The sequence below is a fragment of the Fusarium keratoplasticum genome, chromosome 4, assembly GCF_025433545.1.
Source record: "Fusarium keratoplasticum isolate Fu6.1 chromosome 4, whole genome shotgun sequence".
NCBI lineage: Eukaryota > Fungi > Ascomycota > Sordariomycetes > Hypocreales > Nectriaceae > Fusarium > Fusarium keratoplasticum.
This window is the reverse complement of record NC_070532.1, coordinates 2983562-2999692: the sequence shown is the minus strand read 5'-3', so window position 1 is coordinate 2999692 and position 16131 is coordinate 2983562. Positions and strand designations below refer to the sequence as shown.

Genomic DNA, 16131 nt, shown 5'->3' with positions numbered 1-16131 from the left:
CACCATGGCGACAAACAGCGGCCGAGGAAACCCCAGTAAGGATGAGAATTGTGAATGGGGGCATATTTAGGGTGTGACTAACATTGGAATCGTATAGTCGGCGCCAGCGAGGGTCTTGAAGACGCTACCAATACCCCTCCAGCCGTCCCCGCCGCGGAAAAGAAGAGCATCACCGAGTCTGCTGCCCCCGTCCATGCCTCCGGTGCTGATGCCGGTGCCGAGGGCGGTGCCAAGGTGAAGACTGCCAAGGAGTGTATGTGAAGCCTCCCCGAACCGATTTCGACCCGAGATGGTCTAACATGATGGCGCAGTGGAGAAGGAGCGCAAGAAGGCCGAGAAGCAGGCCAAGTTCGAGGCCAAGAAGGCAAAGGCCGCCGCGAGCGCCCCCAAGCCAGCCAAGGAGAAGAAGCCCAAGGAGAAGAAGGTCGAGGAGGAGCCCCTCCCCGAATACGTCGAGGACACCCCCGAGGGTGAGAAGAAGCGAATCCGATCGTTCGAGGACCCCCATTTCAAGGCATACAACCCCATTGCCGTCGAGTCGGCATGGTACAGCTGGTGGGAGAAGGAGGGCTTCTTCAAGCCCGAGTTCAAGCCTGATGGCAAGGTCAAGGACGAGGGCAGCTTCGTCATTGTCCACCCTCCTCCCAACGTCACTGGTGCCCTGCACATGGGTCACGCTCTCGGTGACTCTCTTCAGGATCTCATGGTTCGATGGAACCGAATGCAGGGCAAGACCACTCTCTGGTTGCCCGGCTGCGATCACGCTGGTATCTCGACTCAGAGCGTCGTCGAGAACATGCTCTGGAGAAAGGAGGGCAAGACCCGACACGATCTTGGCCGAGCCAAGTTTGTCGATACTGTCTGGCAGTGGAAGGATGAGTACCACAAGCGCATCAACAAGGCCCTGACCAGCCTGGGAAGTTCTTTCGACTGGAGCCGAGAGGCTTTCACCATGGACGCTAACCTGTCCGCGGCCGTTACCGAGACTTGGGTCCAGCTTCACGAGGAGGGCACCATTTACCGTGCTAACCGACTTGTCAACTGGTGCACAAAGCTCAACACTGCCCTGTCTAACCTCGAGGTCGCCAACAAGGAGCTGACTGGCCGAACACTCCTCGATGTCCCTGGCTACGACAAGAAGGTCGAATTTGGTGTCATTGTTCACTTCAAGTACCCCATTGAGGGATCCGACGAGCTCGTCGAGGTCGCCACTACCCGTATCGAGACCATGCTGGGTGACACTGGTATCGCCGTCCACCCCAAGGACGACAGGTACAAGCACCTCATCGGCAAGACTGCCATTCACCCCTTTATCGAGGGCCGCAAGCTCCCTATCATCGCCGACGAGTATGTCGACATGGAGTTCGGAACTGGTGCCGTCAAGCTTACCCCTGCCCACGACCCCAACGATTTCACCCTCGGCCAGAAGCACAACCTCGAGTTTATCAACATCTTGACTGATGATGGTCTCATGAACGAGAACGCCGGCCCCTACAAGGGCCAGAAGCGATTCGACGTCCGTTACACCATTCAGGATGACCTGAAGGCCAAGGGTCTGTACGTCGACAAGAAGGACAACGCCATGAAGGTCCCTCTGTGCGAAAAGTCCAAGGACGTCATTGAGCCTCTCATGAAGCCTCAGTGGTGGGTTCGCATGAAGGAGTTGGCCGAGCCTGCTCTTGCTGCTGTCCGAGACGGCCGCATCAAGATCCGCCCCGAGACCGCTGAGAAGAGCTACTACCGATGGCTCGAGGACATCAATGACTGGTGTATCAGCCGACAGCTCTGGTGGGGTCATCAGTGCCCTGTCTACTTTGCCAACATCGAGGGAGGCGCTGGAGATATTCCCGAGGAGAAGCTCTGGTTCGCTGGCCGGACTGAGCAGGAGGCCGAGGAGAAGGCCAAGGCTGCCCTGCCCGGCAAGACGTTTACTCTTAAGCGTGATGAGGATGTTCTTGACAGTGAGTTGACCTGGAAATACTCTTGGATATTGACAACTGATCGCATAAACAGCCTGGTTCTCTTCTGGCCTCTGGCCCTTCAGCACCCTGGGCTGGCCCAACAAGACCCATGACCTCGAGACCCTGTACCCCACATCCGTCCTGGAGACGGGTTGGGATATTCTCTTCTTCTGGATTGCCAGAATGATCATGCTCGGACTCAAGATGACGGGCGATATCCCCTTCAAGGAGGTGTACTGCCACAGTCTGGTCCGAGATTCCGAGGGTAGGAAGATGAGCAAGAGTTTGGGTAACGTCGTTGACCCCCTGGACGTCATTGCCGGTGTCAAGCTGGACTACCTCCACGAGAAGCTCCTTCAGGGCAACCTGCACCCCAGCGAGGTCGCCAAGGCCACCAAGTACCAGAAGACCGCCTTCCCTGACGGCATCCCCCAGTGTGGTGCCGATGCTCTGCGCTTCACCATGATCAACGCCACCACTGGTGGTGGAGATATCAACCTGGATGTCAAGATCATCCACGGATACCGAAAGTTCTGTAACAAGATCTTCCAGGCGACCAAGTACGTCCTTGGAAGTCTTCCTCAGGACTTCACTCCCTCCAAGTCGGGTATTGCCCGCGGCAAGACTCTGGCCGAGCGATGGATCCTCCACAAGATGAACACTGCTGCCAAGGATATCAACCGCGCTCTTGAGGACCGCGAGTTCTCCAAGTCGACGCTCATCGTCTACCGCTACTGGTATAACGAGCTTTGCGATGTCTACATCGAGAACTCCAAGTCCATCATCCGAGATGGCACCGAGGAGGAGCGCAACTCGGCCATCCAGACCCTGTACACGGCTCTCGAGGCTGCCCTGACCATGATCCACCCCTTCATGCCCTTCATCACCGAGGAGATGTGGCAACGAATGCCCCGGAGACCCGAGGACGAGACCAAGTCTATCATGGTTGCCAAGTACCCCACCTACACTGAGGAGCTTGACGACCCTGAGTCTGAGCGTGCTTACGAGCTTGTTCTGGGCTGCGTCAAGGCCACCCGATCATTGATGGCCGAGTACGCCCTCAAGGATGACGTCGAGGGTAAGTAATCAATCTTTAACTACCATAATCAAGGTGCTAACTCGTTTATAGTCATCATCCAGGCCTACAACGATACCTCCCTGGCTACTGTCAAGGAGCAGGTCGCCTCCATCAAGACCCTCAGCGGCAAGGGTATCAAGGGTGTTGAGATCCTGTCGCCTGATGCCACTCGGCCGGCCGGCTGCGTCGCCTACCCCGTGTCGACGGAGGCGGCTGTCTTCCTGCACGTCAAGGGCCGCGTCGACATCGACGCCGAGATCGCCAAGGCGCAGAAGAAGCTGGACAAGGCCCGAAGCAGCATCCAGAAGCAGGAGAAGATCCTCAACGACCCTGGATACCTCGAGAAGGCCTCGGACGCCATCCGCGAGACGGACCAGAAGAGGCTGGCCGACGCCAAACAGGAGCTCACCAGCTTCGAGGAGACCATCAAGCAGTTTGAGCAGCTGAAGCTCGAGTAGACTAGACAAGACTCCTATACTAGACAGGGCCTGGGATGTGCTTCTGCTATTGGATGACATGTAGAAAAAAGAGTAAAAGAGAAATGGAAATGAATGTTACGTTAAAGAGTACACGATATTAGTTCACTGCAACACTATCGAGTGATGATTTCATTATGTTCCCATTGAAACTATCCATACAAAAGCGTCCATTCTATTATTACTGCCACCCTCCTTTCCCAGGCGCTTCCTCCTTTTCTCTCCTTGCTGCACCACCTCCACCGCGTACCGGTCTCGACTGCGCAGCCTCGTGTCTCCTCAACTCTTCTGGCACCTTTGAAATAGAGCTCTTGCTGAGGATCTGCTTCAGATCGTACATGGTATCCGCATCCTCGTTGCCCAAGAAGGTGATGGCAACACCACTCTTGCCGGCACGACCGGTACGACCGATACGATGGGTGTAACTCTCGATGTTGGTGGCCATGTTGAAGTTGACGACGAGAGAAACATCGGGAACATCGATACCACGACCAGCAAGATCGGTGGCGACCAGTACTTGTGTGTGTCCGGCACGCACCGAAGCCAGGGCGGCCTCTCGCTGCTCCTGGGTCTTGGAACCATGAAGTGTAACGGCAGACCATCCCATGGCCTTGATGTCTCGCGCGACAGCATCGCAGTTGCGCTTGATGTTGACAAAGACGATGATGGGGGGTGCAAAGGCCTCGGAGGAGAGGATCTCCTGTAGGCGCTTCTTGCGGCGGTCCTCGCCCGAGACGAACTCGACGCGCTGCTCAACCGTGTCAACGGCCTCACCGGCGTTGCCAATGGTAACGACAGCCGGGCGGCGGAGGTACTTCTTTGCAATCTTCTCGACGAGCGGAGGCATGGTGGCCGTGTACATCATGGTCTGGCGGTAGCGGTCGTTGCCGCCGAGGTAGCGCTTCATTAGCTGCGCATTCTCTGCATCGTCCGTGTCGGGCTTCTCGTTCGACACGGGCAGGGCGTCGAGGATTTTATTGACCGACTCCTCAAAGCCCAGATCGATCATGCGGTCGGCCTCATCCATGATGACGTAGCAGCACTGGCCGAGCACCAGGAGTCGGCGCTCAATGCAGTCCACCAGACGACCGGGTGTGGCGACGATGATCTCGGCACCGTTGCGAAGGGCGTATGCTTGTTCTTCGAGGGAGTGACCACCGACGATACTCACACAACGGAAGCCGAGGGGGTCGGCAAACTTCTTGGCTTCGGTTTCGATCTGCTGCACCAGTTCTCGAGTCGGGGCGAGGATAAGGGCGTATGGGCCATCGTTCTTGTTATGATCCTCCAGGGGTGGTAGGTCGGAGATGTACACCAGCAGCGGCAGAAGGAAGGCCGCCGTCTTTCCGGAACCGGTAACGGCGACACCGATGAGGTCGCGAGCCTGGAGAGCGATGGGGATGGCAGCTCTCTGAATGGGTGTAGGCTCCTTATAGCCGACCTGGTCGACAACGCTGAGCAGTCGAGGTGGCAGATTCGACTCGCGCCAGTTGCGCATGGGGTTAGGGATCATGCCGCCCTTTGTCGCAATACCAAAGTCCTCCTTGAAGATGCGCCAGTCGCGCTCGCGCATCTCATCCAGCGACTTCTCTGACCACCGCTTGCCCAGACCTGTACGATCCGCGCGTTGCCGGGCCTTGTCGCGAGCTCGGAAGAAGTCCTCCATGAATCCCTTCGCTCGCTCCTTTCCGTTCTCCGGGTCTCTCTGCTCGATCATTCTCGCGCGCTTGCGAGCTCGCTCTTCAGCCTCCTCGTCAAACTCGCCACCGACGCCGGCAAAGGATCCATTGTGGTTGGCGCTCTGTCGCGTGTATAAGGGATCGTTGTCGCGTGATGTGTCTTCGTCGGCGTCCCATTCAAAGTTGAACTTTCTCTCCGTCGTGCGCATTCGCTTCTTCTTTGCCGAAAAGTTGGACTGTTGATTTACTTCGGGGCCGAGATATCGTGATCGTAAAAGAGACGCCTCGATGTCCTCTGCCGAGCGCTTGTCCCCGTTCGCCTTGTCCCCCTTTTTCCCTTCACGCCCTCTTCCACGACCATTCTCCTGGTTCATGGCCTTGGGCCCCGTGGGCACCCGCGAAGAAGAGCCATTCGTCGCTTCGCTGGGCGTCGATGATGAGCCGTTTGGTCGGGCAGCCCATTTCTGTTCATCCTCGCGTCGCCGTTGAGCGTCCTCTGCGGCCTTGCGCTTCTTGTCTTCCTCTTCCTTTTTGACCTTTTCAGCTGCCAGTCGCTCTCGTTGGGCCTTGGGGATGAACCTAGGCTTGGCGGCGGCGGCGTCTGCTGCCTTTTTCTTTCGTAGGATCTCTTCGATATCGAGAGGCATGGTTTCTGTGTGTGCGTTGAAGATGAGTAGAAGAAAGAGAGAGAATAAGAATCAAAGTAGGCACCCGCCCGCCACTGTAAGTGATGACTGATGGCTGATTGAAATGGATGTTGCTAGAGTCGGCGAGGCTGTGGAATTAAGCATTGGAGGCTGCAACCCATCAACCAATCATGGCCCGGCTGTCAAAAGTGGGCCCACGCTCGAAAACTTGGGACGTCAGCCTCGACATGATCGATCAAATCAATTGGAGAGGCCCTCAAAGTCAACGACTCCATCTCGAACCGACGCCTTCCTCTCCCCCGCGGGACATGCGATTGACCGGCCCCTAGCACAATGGCATCCCCTTCACAGCTCATCCAGCTGGCAAAGTCGCTGCCAACGCCTCTGCAGCGCTTCTTCGCCCGATACCCCCCCGCCGCCATCGTCCCCGAGGGGAGCCCCAAGACGCCCTCCCAAGAGTCCCGGCCGGACCCCTTCCGCTTCTACAAGCACCCCGTGACGGGCAAGTGGCAAGACCCCGTCTACTCGCAGCGCCGCCAGGCCGAGCTGGTCAAGATGGCCCGCGAGCACGGCGTCGAGGACCTGCTGCCAGACACTCGCAAGGGCACCGAGTACCGTCTTGCTCACCGGGTCGAGCACGGTCTGAGGGTGAAGGGTACTGGTGTGGGACAAAAGGTCAAGGGTCACATCCACGAACGACACATGATTGCCAAGTACGAGGCCCAATTGCCAATGCCGCAGTGGACAATTGCTAACTGTGACCCAGGATGGAGCAGAGGAGAAAGGCCATGTTGGAGATGCCCAGCCTCATCAAGCGCTGGAAGAGGGCAAGTTATAGTACTCATCTCAACTTCGTTCATTATACTAACTCCCGTGACAGGTGGGCAAATATGGCTGGACAAAGTTCCCCAAATAGAGGAGACGACGAGAGATGGAATGACCTGCTTTGGCGTACCTGTACATGTACCCGTGTATTATTATGTACAAGAATCTCTGCAACAGTCTCAAGCAACGACTTTACGCATCGACAGAAGCCGACTTTTCCTTGGTGACTTGTGCCATATCATGAACCAGCCCTAGTGCTCTCGGCTCCCCAATGATCCAATGCTGGATAACTACCAGACGAAGCACTTCATACGGGAGCGCTGAATGACTCCATCGCAAACTACAATGCTGACAAGCATTCACGAAAGCCAATGGCTTGTTTCCTTTCAACATCTTGTTGGACATATCCCCGTCACGTGATATCAAGATGTCTAAATCCCAAGATTTTCAGATTCAAGACTCACACAATCCGCCATCTCCACTTCCTCATATCCCAATGTTTCCCTTATAGCCCAAGACCAACCTCCATGGCATCTTCTACAGACTTTTCCGCCGTCTCCGGCACGGCGACGCACTATCAAGTCCTCAACCTGACAGCAACCCTCCTTGACACCCAACAGGACCCCACGCCCCTCATAAAGCGCGCCTACCACCGCGCCCTCCTCCGCAATCATCCTGACAAGGTGGACGCCTCGAGTCCTTCCGACTTCTTCACCGTTGACCAAATCACCACTGCTCTCAACGTCCTCTCCAGCCCTTCATCCCGGGCTGCCTACGACGCTGCCCTACGTGTATCTCGCCCTGCTGGTGCTGCAAGTCGAGACGCAGCCTTTCAGACAGGCGTAGAAAATGTCGACCTGGATGACCTTGCCTTTGATGAGGATGACGAGTGCTGGTATCGCCCCTGCCGCTGTGGAAACGAGAGGAGCTATGTATTTCGAGAGGCGGATCTGGAGGAAGTCAGTGACGAAGGGGAGTTGGTGGTTGCATGTCTAGACTGTAGCCTGTGGCTGAGAGTTCACTTTGCGGTCATGGATGTTGAAGATGATGAGACACCGCCTTCAGATGATATCACCAAAAAGAGTTGACACCCAAAACATGCCACAAGAGAAACACCCATGTTGTTTGTGCATTGTCATGACTGAAACCGTAACAGCCTACCTTGCAGCTACAACCCATGACCAGAGCCATGGTTCATACGACCCCTGCTGAGTGCAACATGCCTCGAGGCTCAACATCCAATCCCATTGTCACCAATCATGTATCATCGTGTATTGAAAGTAATTTTAGTATTTTTATTGTCCAGACGGTCAACGCATTAAAAGTCTAAAAGCAGAACGTCCAAGTGCTCTCCTTAAGACCCCTGCCAGCCCGTTGGTGGAAAAAGTCAGCCCCTCCATGGTGCTTGTCTGTGTACCGAAACGATGCCGAAGCTCTTGATCAAAAACGAGGTCTTCCGTCCACTCCGTAGACACCAGCCCACCTGACACCTGCATAGACCAATCATACTTCGTCACTCTACTCGGCCTTGGGCTCCTCAGCCTGGGCGGCGGGGGCGGGGGCGTCAGCGGCAGGTGCGGCAGCCTCCTCCTTGGGAGCCTCAGCCTGACCAGCAGCAGAGGTCTCGGCCTCAGAAGAGGTCCAGAGGGTCTGTTTCAACATGTTAGCCATCACCGTCGTCATTGAAAGCCAGGTATCGCGGAAAACGTACAAGGTTGTCGCGGAGGAGCTGCATAATAAGCGTGGAGTCCTTGTAGCTCTCCTCGCTCAGGGTATCAAGCTCTGTACGATAAAGAGTCAGCGGGAGATCAAGATAACGGTAGGCACCAAGACATACCAGCAATGGCATCGTCGAATGCCTGCTTGGCAAGGTGGCAAGCCTGGTCGGGAGCGTTGAGGATCTCGTAGTAGAAGACGGAGAAGTTGAGGGCGAGACCAAGGCGGATGGGGTGGGTAGGGGGCAGCTCGGTCTGAGCGACCTCAGTAGCAGCCTTGTAGGCCTCGAGGGACTTGTCGGCAGAGTCCTTGCGGCGGTCACCGATGGCGAACTCGGCGAGGTAACGGTGGTAGTCACCCTTCCTGTAGGGCTGGGTCAGCACATGACGGGTTGCGGTCAAGCGGCCGGTGGTGGCCATCGTGGATGCGCCTACATCTTGTGGTAGAAGACCTTGGACTCGCCGGACTTGGCAGAGGGGATGAGGTGCTGGTCAAGGACCTCGAGGATGTCGTCGCAGATCTTGGCAAGCTCGGCCTCGATCTTCTGTCGGTACTCCTTGATAAGGGTGACCTGAGAAGAGTTGCCCTTAGACTCCTCCTTCTGCTCGATGGAGGTGACTATGCGCCAAGAAGCACGGCGAGCGCCAATGACGTTCTTGTAGGCGACGGACAGCAGGTTTCGCTCCTCAACGGTGAGATCGCGGTCCTCAGAGGCGACAATCTTCATGTTCTCGACCATCTCTGCGAAAGGCGCGCGCGCCCAGTGTCAGCGCGCGATCGATAAAAAGGCAGGCAAGGTCGATTGAATTCTTCGACATGCAACACATACCCTCGTAGCGCTCAGCCTGCTCAGCAAGCTTGGCCAGGTAGACAGCATCTTCGTGACCCATTTTGGCGGTGTTTGACGACTGTGGTTCCAAAGCGAGTTAGTAAAGGGGGTGCTGTCAGACGAGAGGTAAACAAAGCGGTGCGGTAGGTGGGTAAGTAAAAAAGGGCAAGCGCAAAGGAAGCGAAGAAAGAATCGAACCAGCGCGGATTTGCGAATGAGTCGAGGCGGCGATGAAAGATGACGGAGCGAAGTGACGAGGGGCGACGGGTTGATGGAGTTTATGGGCGATTGAAGAGGGAGAAGCAGTTGCGCGCCGCCTGCTAGTGCGTGGCTAGAGCGAGCGAGCGACGAACGACTCGGTGAGGCTCCCCGCTCTTGCTTGGCCCGTCAGTGGGGGGGGTTTCAAACAGCTGCTCCTGGAAAGGCGTGGCAGCAGGGGACAAGCGATGCAGCGTCTGAGCATGTAACCGTACGCTTTGTCGGAGAATATCGTCGACGATGAAGATGAGGCTCCGTTGTTCGCGGTGGTTGAAGGCGTCGAGGACTCCAAGGGGCATTTGATGGGTGCGTGTTCTCCTTTCGCTGAGGGAGGGGGGGCAATGACGACAGAGGGGGGGGCAAAAGGGCACAACAACACAAACAAACAGGTACAGGTGCAGCGACAGGACAGGCGCCGCTGCTCAGGGGAGAGGAAAGGGGTCAGGACGAGGTCGCAAACATACCTAAAGTCGGGAATCTGTAGGAGTGACGTGAAGGAAAAGGGGAGAATTATCAAAGGTAAAGCTGGAGAGCTCAATCAAGTAGAAGGTGACTGCACGGGGGGAGAAGGTGAAAAAAAGAAGTGGTTTTGCGGGACGGCGGATGGTAGGTAGGTAGGTAAGTTAGGTAGAGGATCCAAGTCCAAGTCGGGCTTCGGGGGTTGTTGGGGGATTGGGCAAGTTTTGGTTGACGACGGGCGGGAGTGAGCGAAAACGTGGAGGCATCGAAGACTCAGTGCCCTGGAGCTCCATTGCCCCCTTCCTCTGGCTTCTGGCAGTGCTAAGCACAGGCAATCAGTGAGGTGCCCACTGCCCTGGCCACGGTACGTACCTACCCTCGAGGAACTGGCAAGCACTGCCCACCAGCTGTCGAGTCGAGTCCCACTGAAGTTCCAGGGCACCCCTTCGCCGTCACAGTGGGCACGGCCTGTTAGTGGACGGGATGCAATAAGGCATTGTTGTCATCGCCTGGATCCTCCACCTCAGCCTTGACGAGAGTGCCTCAGCTGCCCATGGCAAGGCGTGGAATGAGTTCCTATTGACAGCCTCACGGGCTGGATAAGATGCCCAATTGGCAGGCTGCCTTTGCAGATCCTACCTGGCTATCAACGAGTTGCAAATTGCCCAGCTTCGCTTCTAACGGTAGCACAGTATCTACTCAACCAACATAATCAAGACCCAATTACGATCAACAACAATCCGCCCTGGAAAGCATAGTGCCCTTATCAGTCAGTCCCTGCAGCCTCGTCAGCCCCCCGACCCGAGACTTTCGAGACAATAGACCAGAACCCCTCCCTTCCTCCCTCGAATGCTTGACCTGACTAGACCCGATATGAGCCGTCATGTTGCGGAACGACACGTCAACGGCTGAGCAACGAGCGGCTGGAATTCCCTGAAGTGAAGAAACGAAGCACAGGGAACAACAGCGAAACGATGGATGGATGGAGGGGCCCCCAAAATCGTCATCACCGTCATCGTCATCATGCGCCCAAATTCGTCTCCCAGAATCCAGTGTGCTGGTGACCCCCCTTCATCCTCCCCTTGGCGTGCCAGAGCGGGCGAGCAGCCACACAAGTGCCGACACGAGGCTCGTGGGACAGGCAATAGAGTCCAAAAATGGCCGGCCAGCGATGAAGGCGACGTTTATCATCTGCACACTCTTAACTGAAAACTGACAGTATCTTGCACGCCTTTTTAATCACCAACGGTCTCCATGTTATTCGTATTCTGTCCACCCTGATACGGGCTGAAACGGCGACCGAGCATGAGGCGCTCTGCTGCCTGTACCACTCCAAACGCAACCAACGTTGGTTGGGTCGTGGCGATTGACTCATCATGCCCAAAGCTGCCTACAACAACAAAGAACGTGATGCCTCGCCTCGCCCTGTCTCAACCTTTACAATAGGTCAGCTGGTCGGCGGCGCGACCTTGTTTTCTTATTCACAGTCTTATCAAGGCGTACACCTCTGTGGAGCAGACTTTTGGCCATGGATGGCTTGAATTATTTGGAATGCACAAAGGCGGAACCTGCAAAAAACTCACTTACAAGACAGCATGAACCTTCATCAAACGTCTCTCCATCAGACAAGACGTGCCCATCATGGGGGCTCAATAGCATTGCAGCCGTCTGCCCGAGCGGCGCCGCATGGCGTTGGTCTGTTTTGCAGGGCCCGCTGACGTCGTTGCCACCACTTCAGCTGGGAAGAAACATGCCCATGGTTCCAGAAACACCAGCAACTGGACCGCTTGTAGCTCAACAAGGGAAAGAATTTGGGTAAAATCACATTAGTTTGAAAAGATCTTGAGAGTCATTTTTGATGATTTTTGAATCATTTTATCAACAATCCTTCCCTCTTCTCTTCTCTTGGTGCAATTGATGATTGCGTCTGTCAAAGTGCCTCTTAGACGTATGTTACCCAATCAAGACCTGAGGTCAACCAGCACCACCATGGTCAATGGGTGTCCACCTGATCACTGAAGTCCTGGGCAAGGTGAGAGATTGTGTGCCATCCGAGGCCTTTTGCAGCAAATATCTGGTGATCTCTGCCTGCCTGCTTCTGCTTCCGAACCGGCTATCTAGCCTGTCAGTTTTATTTCCCTCCGCACCGCAGCCCCATCGCCTGCTCCATACGCGGTACAACTCCACGCCACCCGCCCCGTCACCTGAGAGGAGGCGTTCGTTCTGTTAGCGATGGGTGCCTCTGCTGGATCATGAAGTCTTGACGTTGGGGGTCTTCTTGACCATTTTCTTTCTTTAGGATCACGACGGGAATTAGAAAAACTTTACAGAATAGACAAACAAAACGTCCGTTCACTGCAGCCTTACAGGGAACCCTAGAAGCGATCCTGACCCTGGCTGCTCGAATTCTTCAATCCCGTAGGCTCACTCGTCCGCGCTGACAGGCTCCCAGATCCGAGCTCCCAAGCGGACGGGGCCGGGATTTACCGCCAGCCGTGCGACCGTCTTAGCAGAGTACCTGTGAAGCCGCTGCAAATTGTTATGTTACAGATGTACCGCCCTATGGCCCGAAGCCTGACCCGAACCCAGACAGCTCGCTGCTCATCAGATCATCCGGCCAATTGCTCTCGGCTCTTCGCAACCACTTCTCCAACCTTTCCCCACGTCATCGCTACACACACAAAACGCCTCTACCTTCACCCTTCAACCTGGTCTTTCACAAGACATATCAACAACCATGCTCCGAACAACCTTCCGCCAGACGGCCACCTTCCGGCCCGTTCGATGCTTCTCGACCACCCCCCGCGTCATGACCGAGGGTGCTACCGGTGCTCCTCCCAAGACCGGCGGTCCTGGGTAAGTTCCTCCCTCCGGCCGCGGATGGATTTGCATCAATTCGCATCAGCAAGACATCAATTGATCCTAACCTCTGTTCCACAGTGACGCCTTCCAGCGACGAGAGAAGGCCAACGAGGACTACGCCATCCGCCAGCGCGAGAAGGAGAAGCTCATTGAGCTCAAGAAGAAGCTCCAGGAGCAGCAGCAGCACCTCGAGCGCCTCTCCAAGCACATGTACGTCCCCTCCAACCACCCAATTGATGCGCCAGGCGACCCCTTTACTGACTTGTCCGTCAACAGCGACGAGATCACCAAGGAGCAGGGCGGCGAGCAGAACTAAACCTCTCAATTTTTCACATCTTCGTTACCGGAAAGGTCGGGCAAAGCTTTGCGCGGGGAAGCCACTCAATTGCGAGAGATTTTATTTCGGCTCGTCAAGACAACGGACACCAACCAACCAAACACACTCACACGATCGTCGACTCGATGGGATGGATATGATATTGTATGAAATGACACATCATCCAGAGGTTCCCTTTTTCCACAGTCTAAACTAGTGTACAAGAAACATTCACGCATCCGCGCACTCTACAGGTTTCCGCATCGCATCGCATCGCATCTCATGTGTACCTCCCACGTCTCATCTCGTCTTGATTGCTCTCCAACCATGTCTGTCTGTCTGTGTGACTTGGCCTTCCATCTTGCTACTACAGAATTACATAGAGTCCTTGCCCAAACTCCATTCCCAATGAATTACACTCGACCTCCTCCCACTTATCGTCGCCCCATGTACGAACGGTAGAAGCTCTCTGCCGCATCATTATCCGAGCTGCCGTAGTGGCTTCCAAGGTTGCTGCTCGACTTTTGGGCCGCCGTCACCTTGGACTGGAGGGCCGAGGCATTAGCATCGATCCACTGCAGCTGTGTGAGATGGCCGTTGAGAACCCGGACGATCTGGCTCAGCTGTGTAGTTTGGTTAGTAACTTTGCTCATCCTTGACCATGGGTGTATGAAACTTACAGGGTCCTCGGGCTTAGCACCCTTGTTAAGTGTGCCCGAAATGTCATTGATCTCCTTAACCATCTTGGTGAGGTCCCTCGACTTCTCATCCAATTGTTGCATCAGCTTCTCGGCGAGCTTGTATGTGCGCTCCCGCTCCTGGTCAGGACCTGCCAACTGCTCGCCAGGACCAAGCTGCTTGGCAAACATGTCCTGGACCTCCGACTCATAACGATCGAGCCAAGCCTCGAGCTCATCCTGCTGGTTCTCCACAGCCGCAAGCTGTCGCTCAATCTCATGGCTTCTTCGCTCCGCCTCAAAGGTGTCCAGGTACAACTTCTGGATCTTCTCGCCGTTGTCTACGAGGCTTCTGTCCCAGGTGGACACAGTGGTAGCCTGCTCCTTGAACTCCTTCTGGTACTTGGACAGATCCGAGGCCCATCGCGTCACAATGTCCTCCATGGTCTTGTTCTTGAGCCGGGCCATCTGCGAGGTAGGTCCAGTCGTGGAGGCACCTAGAGCACTGGTTCCGTTCTGAGCGGCAGGCTTCGCCGCGTCCTTGCTGGCGTCTGTAGTCGTGGCCGCCTTGGCTCCGAACAGGCTGCTTGCTGGCGCTGCGGTTGTCGTTGCCGCAGTTGCAGGAGCAGCTGTAGTTGTAGATGTCTGAGCCTGGGTGGTGGCCGGTGTTCCAAACAAGCCGCCCGCAGGCTTGGGCGCCGTCGACTCGGTAGAAGGCTTCGGGGCGCCACCAAACAGACCACCCGCGCTCGAAGCCGTTGCTGGAGCCGCCGTAGTTGCAGCTGCGGCTGTGGTTGCAGCAGGCTTGGCGCCGAACAAACCTCCAGCAGTCGCAGGAGTCGAAGTGGTAGCAGCAGCAGATGTTGTTGCCGCACCTCCAAAGAGTCCGCCAGCAGGTGTCGAGCTCTGAGTAGCCGCCGCAGGAGCCGCGGGCTTAGCACCAAACAGGGTTGAGGTGGTAGAAGGTGTCGAACCGGCTGCTTGGGAAGCGCCTGGTGCAGCTGTCTCGGTCTTTGCGCCACCGAAAAGTCCACCTGATGACGGAGCGGTAGTAGAAGCTGGGGCACCGCCGCCGAAGAGCCCTCCAGAAGGGGCGCTGGCGCCAGACTGCGCACCTCCGAAGAGACCGGACGAGGCTGTTGTGGTTGTGCTGGGCTGAGCGGGAGCCGAGGTGTTCGCCGGCTTCGCTCCAAAGAGAGAGGGTGTGGTAGATGTCTGGGCACCTGCGTTTCCGAAAAGGTTGGATCCGCCAGGCTTCGAAGAGTCCGCGGGTGGTGCTCCGGCTGGTGTCGTCGATGGCAGAGCAAAGGTTGGCTTCGCGGGGGTCGCAGTCGGCGCGGTGGAGGCTGCCTTGTTTCCGAACAAAGAGTTACCAGTGCTCGCAAACAGTCCAGATGCCGGGGCAGCTGAGGTGGTGGCTGCGCTTTGTGCCTGGGTGGCATTGTTCTGTCCACCAAACAGACCACCACCACTGGCAGGAGTAGTAGTGTTAGCACCACCAAATAGGTTACCCGCAGGCTTGTTGGCAGCGTTTCCGTTGTTTCCAAATAGCCCTCCGCTCGCAGGCGTGGTTGAAGTGGTGGCACCTCCACCAAACAGTCCTCCGGTTGTAGCAGTTGTCGCAGGAGTGGTAGAAGAAGCACCACCTCCTCCAAAAAGACCACCCGATGAAGGAGTCGTAGAGGCACCGCCGCCGAAGAGCCCGGTTCCAGTCGAGGCCGGTGTGGTAGAAGCGTTGTTGGTCGCGGAGCCTCCAAAGAGACCTCCAGCAGGCTTTTGCGCCGAGGCGCCAGTTTGTTGACCAAACAAACTGCCTGGGTTGCCTGCGGGTGTAGTGCTGCTACCAGCAGTGGCACCTCCAAAGGAGAACTTGGGTGTTCCCGCCGCCGCTCCAAAGAGACCACCCGAAGCCGGCGCGGTGGACGTCGTGTTGTTGTTTGGCGCGCCCGAAGAGCCGCCTGTGCCTCCAAAGCTGAACGACATGATGGCGGTTGGAGGTTGAGGATCAGCTTCCTCGCGTCGGGGGAATTGTCGATCGCAGTATCTCTGATGCGTTCACGTGATGGTCGGCGCCTTGGAGACGAGGTTCCTGATGACCGACAAAGAGACCTGGGATGTCAGCGCGAAAAGTTGAGATGAGAGAGGTTCTTGTCGTCGATGGCAACGGGGTGATTGAAGACGGACCTTACAGCACATGGGAGCTTTTTTTGTGGGGACGCGCCTGAACCTCACCACTCACCGTTGTCTAAGGAGGTGCCTGAGCTAGTCTGTTTCTAGCCATCGCCTTAGGTAGCTCTTGGACGCAGGGACCGTTTTAAACGGAACATGTCCCAGGCGACTACAGGTTA

General features: G+C 56.2%; 6 protein-coding genes across 6 annotated transcripts; 3 read left to right on the top strand and 3 right to left on the bottom strand.

Moving 5' to 3' along the window:
* Positions 1 to 4: 4 nt before the first annotated feature.
* On the top strand, positions 5 to 3497 carry NCS57_00599000 (Valine--tRNA ligase; the record flags this gene model as incomplete). Its single annotated transcript, XM_053055894.1, has 5 exons — positions 5 to 35; positions 98 to 253; positions 312 to 1961; positions 2014 to 3039; positions 3091 to 3497. 5 exons carry the CDS (start codon positions 5 to 7, stop codon positions 3495 to 3497), a joined length of 3270 nt encoding a protein of 1089 aa, XP_052914849.1.
* A 199-nt stretch (positions 3498 to 3696) lies between these two features.
* On the bottom strand, positions 3697 to 5841 carry NCS57_00598900 (Pre-mRNA-splicing ATP-dependent RNA helicase PRP28; the record flags this gene model as incomplete). The annotated part of the gene is made up of 1 exon (XM_053055893.1): positions 3697 to 5841. One exon carries the CDS (start codon positions 5839 to 5841, stop codon positions 3697 to 3699), a length of 2145 nt encoding a protein of 714 aa, XP_052914848.1.
* A 333-nt stretch (positions 5842 to 6174) lies between these two features.
* Positions 6175 to 7754, top strand: NCS57_00598800 (Diphthamide biosynthesis protein 4; the record flags this gene model as incomplete). Its single annotated transcript, XM_053055892.1, has 3 exons — positions 6175 to 6554; positions 6608 to 6721; positions 7178 to 7754. The coding sequence occupies 3 exons, from the start codon at positions 6175 to 6177 to the stop codon at positions 7752 to 7754; spliced, it is 1071 nt and encodes a 356-aa protein (XP_052914847.1).
* A 430-nt stretch (positions 7755 to 8184) lies between these two features.
* On the bottom strand, positions 8185 to 9272 carry NCS57_00598700 (uncharacterized protein; the record flags this gene model as incomplete). Its single annotated transcript, XM_053055891.1, has 5 exons — positions 8185 to 8316; positions 8378 to 8448; positions 8504 to 8745; positions 8817 to 9123; positions 9212 to 9272. 5 exons carry the CDS (start codon positions 9270 to 9272, stop codon positions 8185 to 8187), a joined length of 813 nt encoding a protein of 270 aa, XP_052914846.1.
* Positions 9273 to 12569: 3297 nt separating this feature from the next.
* NCS57_00598600 (ATP synthase F1 subunit epsilon) lies at positions 12570 to 13106 on the top strand (the record flags this gene model as incomplete). The annotated part of the gene is made up of 2 exons (XM_053055890.1): positions 12570 to 12784; positions 12869 to 13106. The coding sequence occupies exons 1-2, from the start codon at positions 12666 to 12668 to the stop codon at positions 13104 to 13106; spliced, it is 357 nt and encodes a 118-aa protein (XP_052914845.1). The 5' UTR covers positions 12570 to 12665.
* Positions 13107 to 13540: 434 nt separating this feature from the next.
* NCS57_00598500 (Nsp1-C domain-containing protein) lies at positions 13541 to 15766 on the bottom strand (the record flags this gene model as incomplete). The annotated part of the gene is made up of 2 exons (XM_053055889.1): positions 13541 to 13729; positions 13787 to 15766. 2 exons carry the CDS (start codon positions 15764 to 15766, stop codon positions 13541 to 13543), a joined length of 2169 nt encoding a protein of 722 aa, XP_052914844.1.
* Between the last annotated feature and the right edge of the window lie 365 nt (positions 15767 to 16131).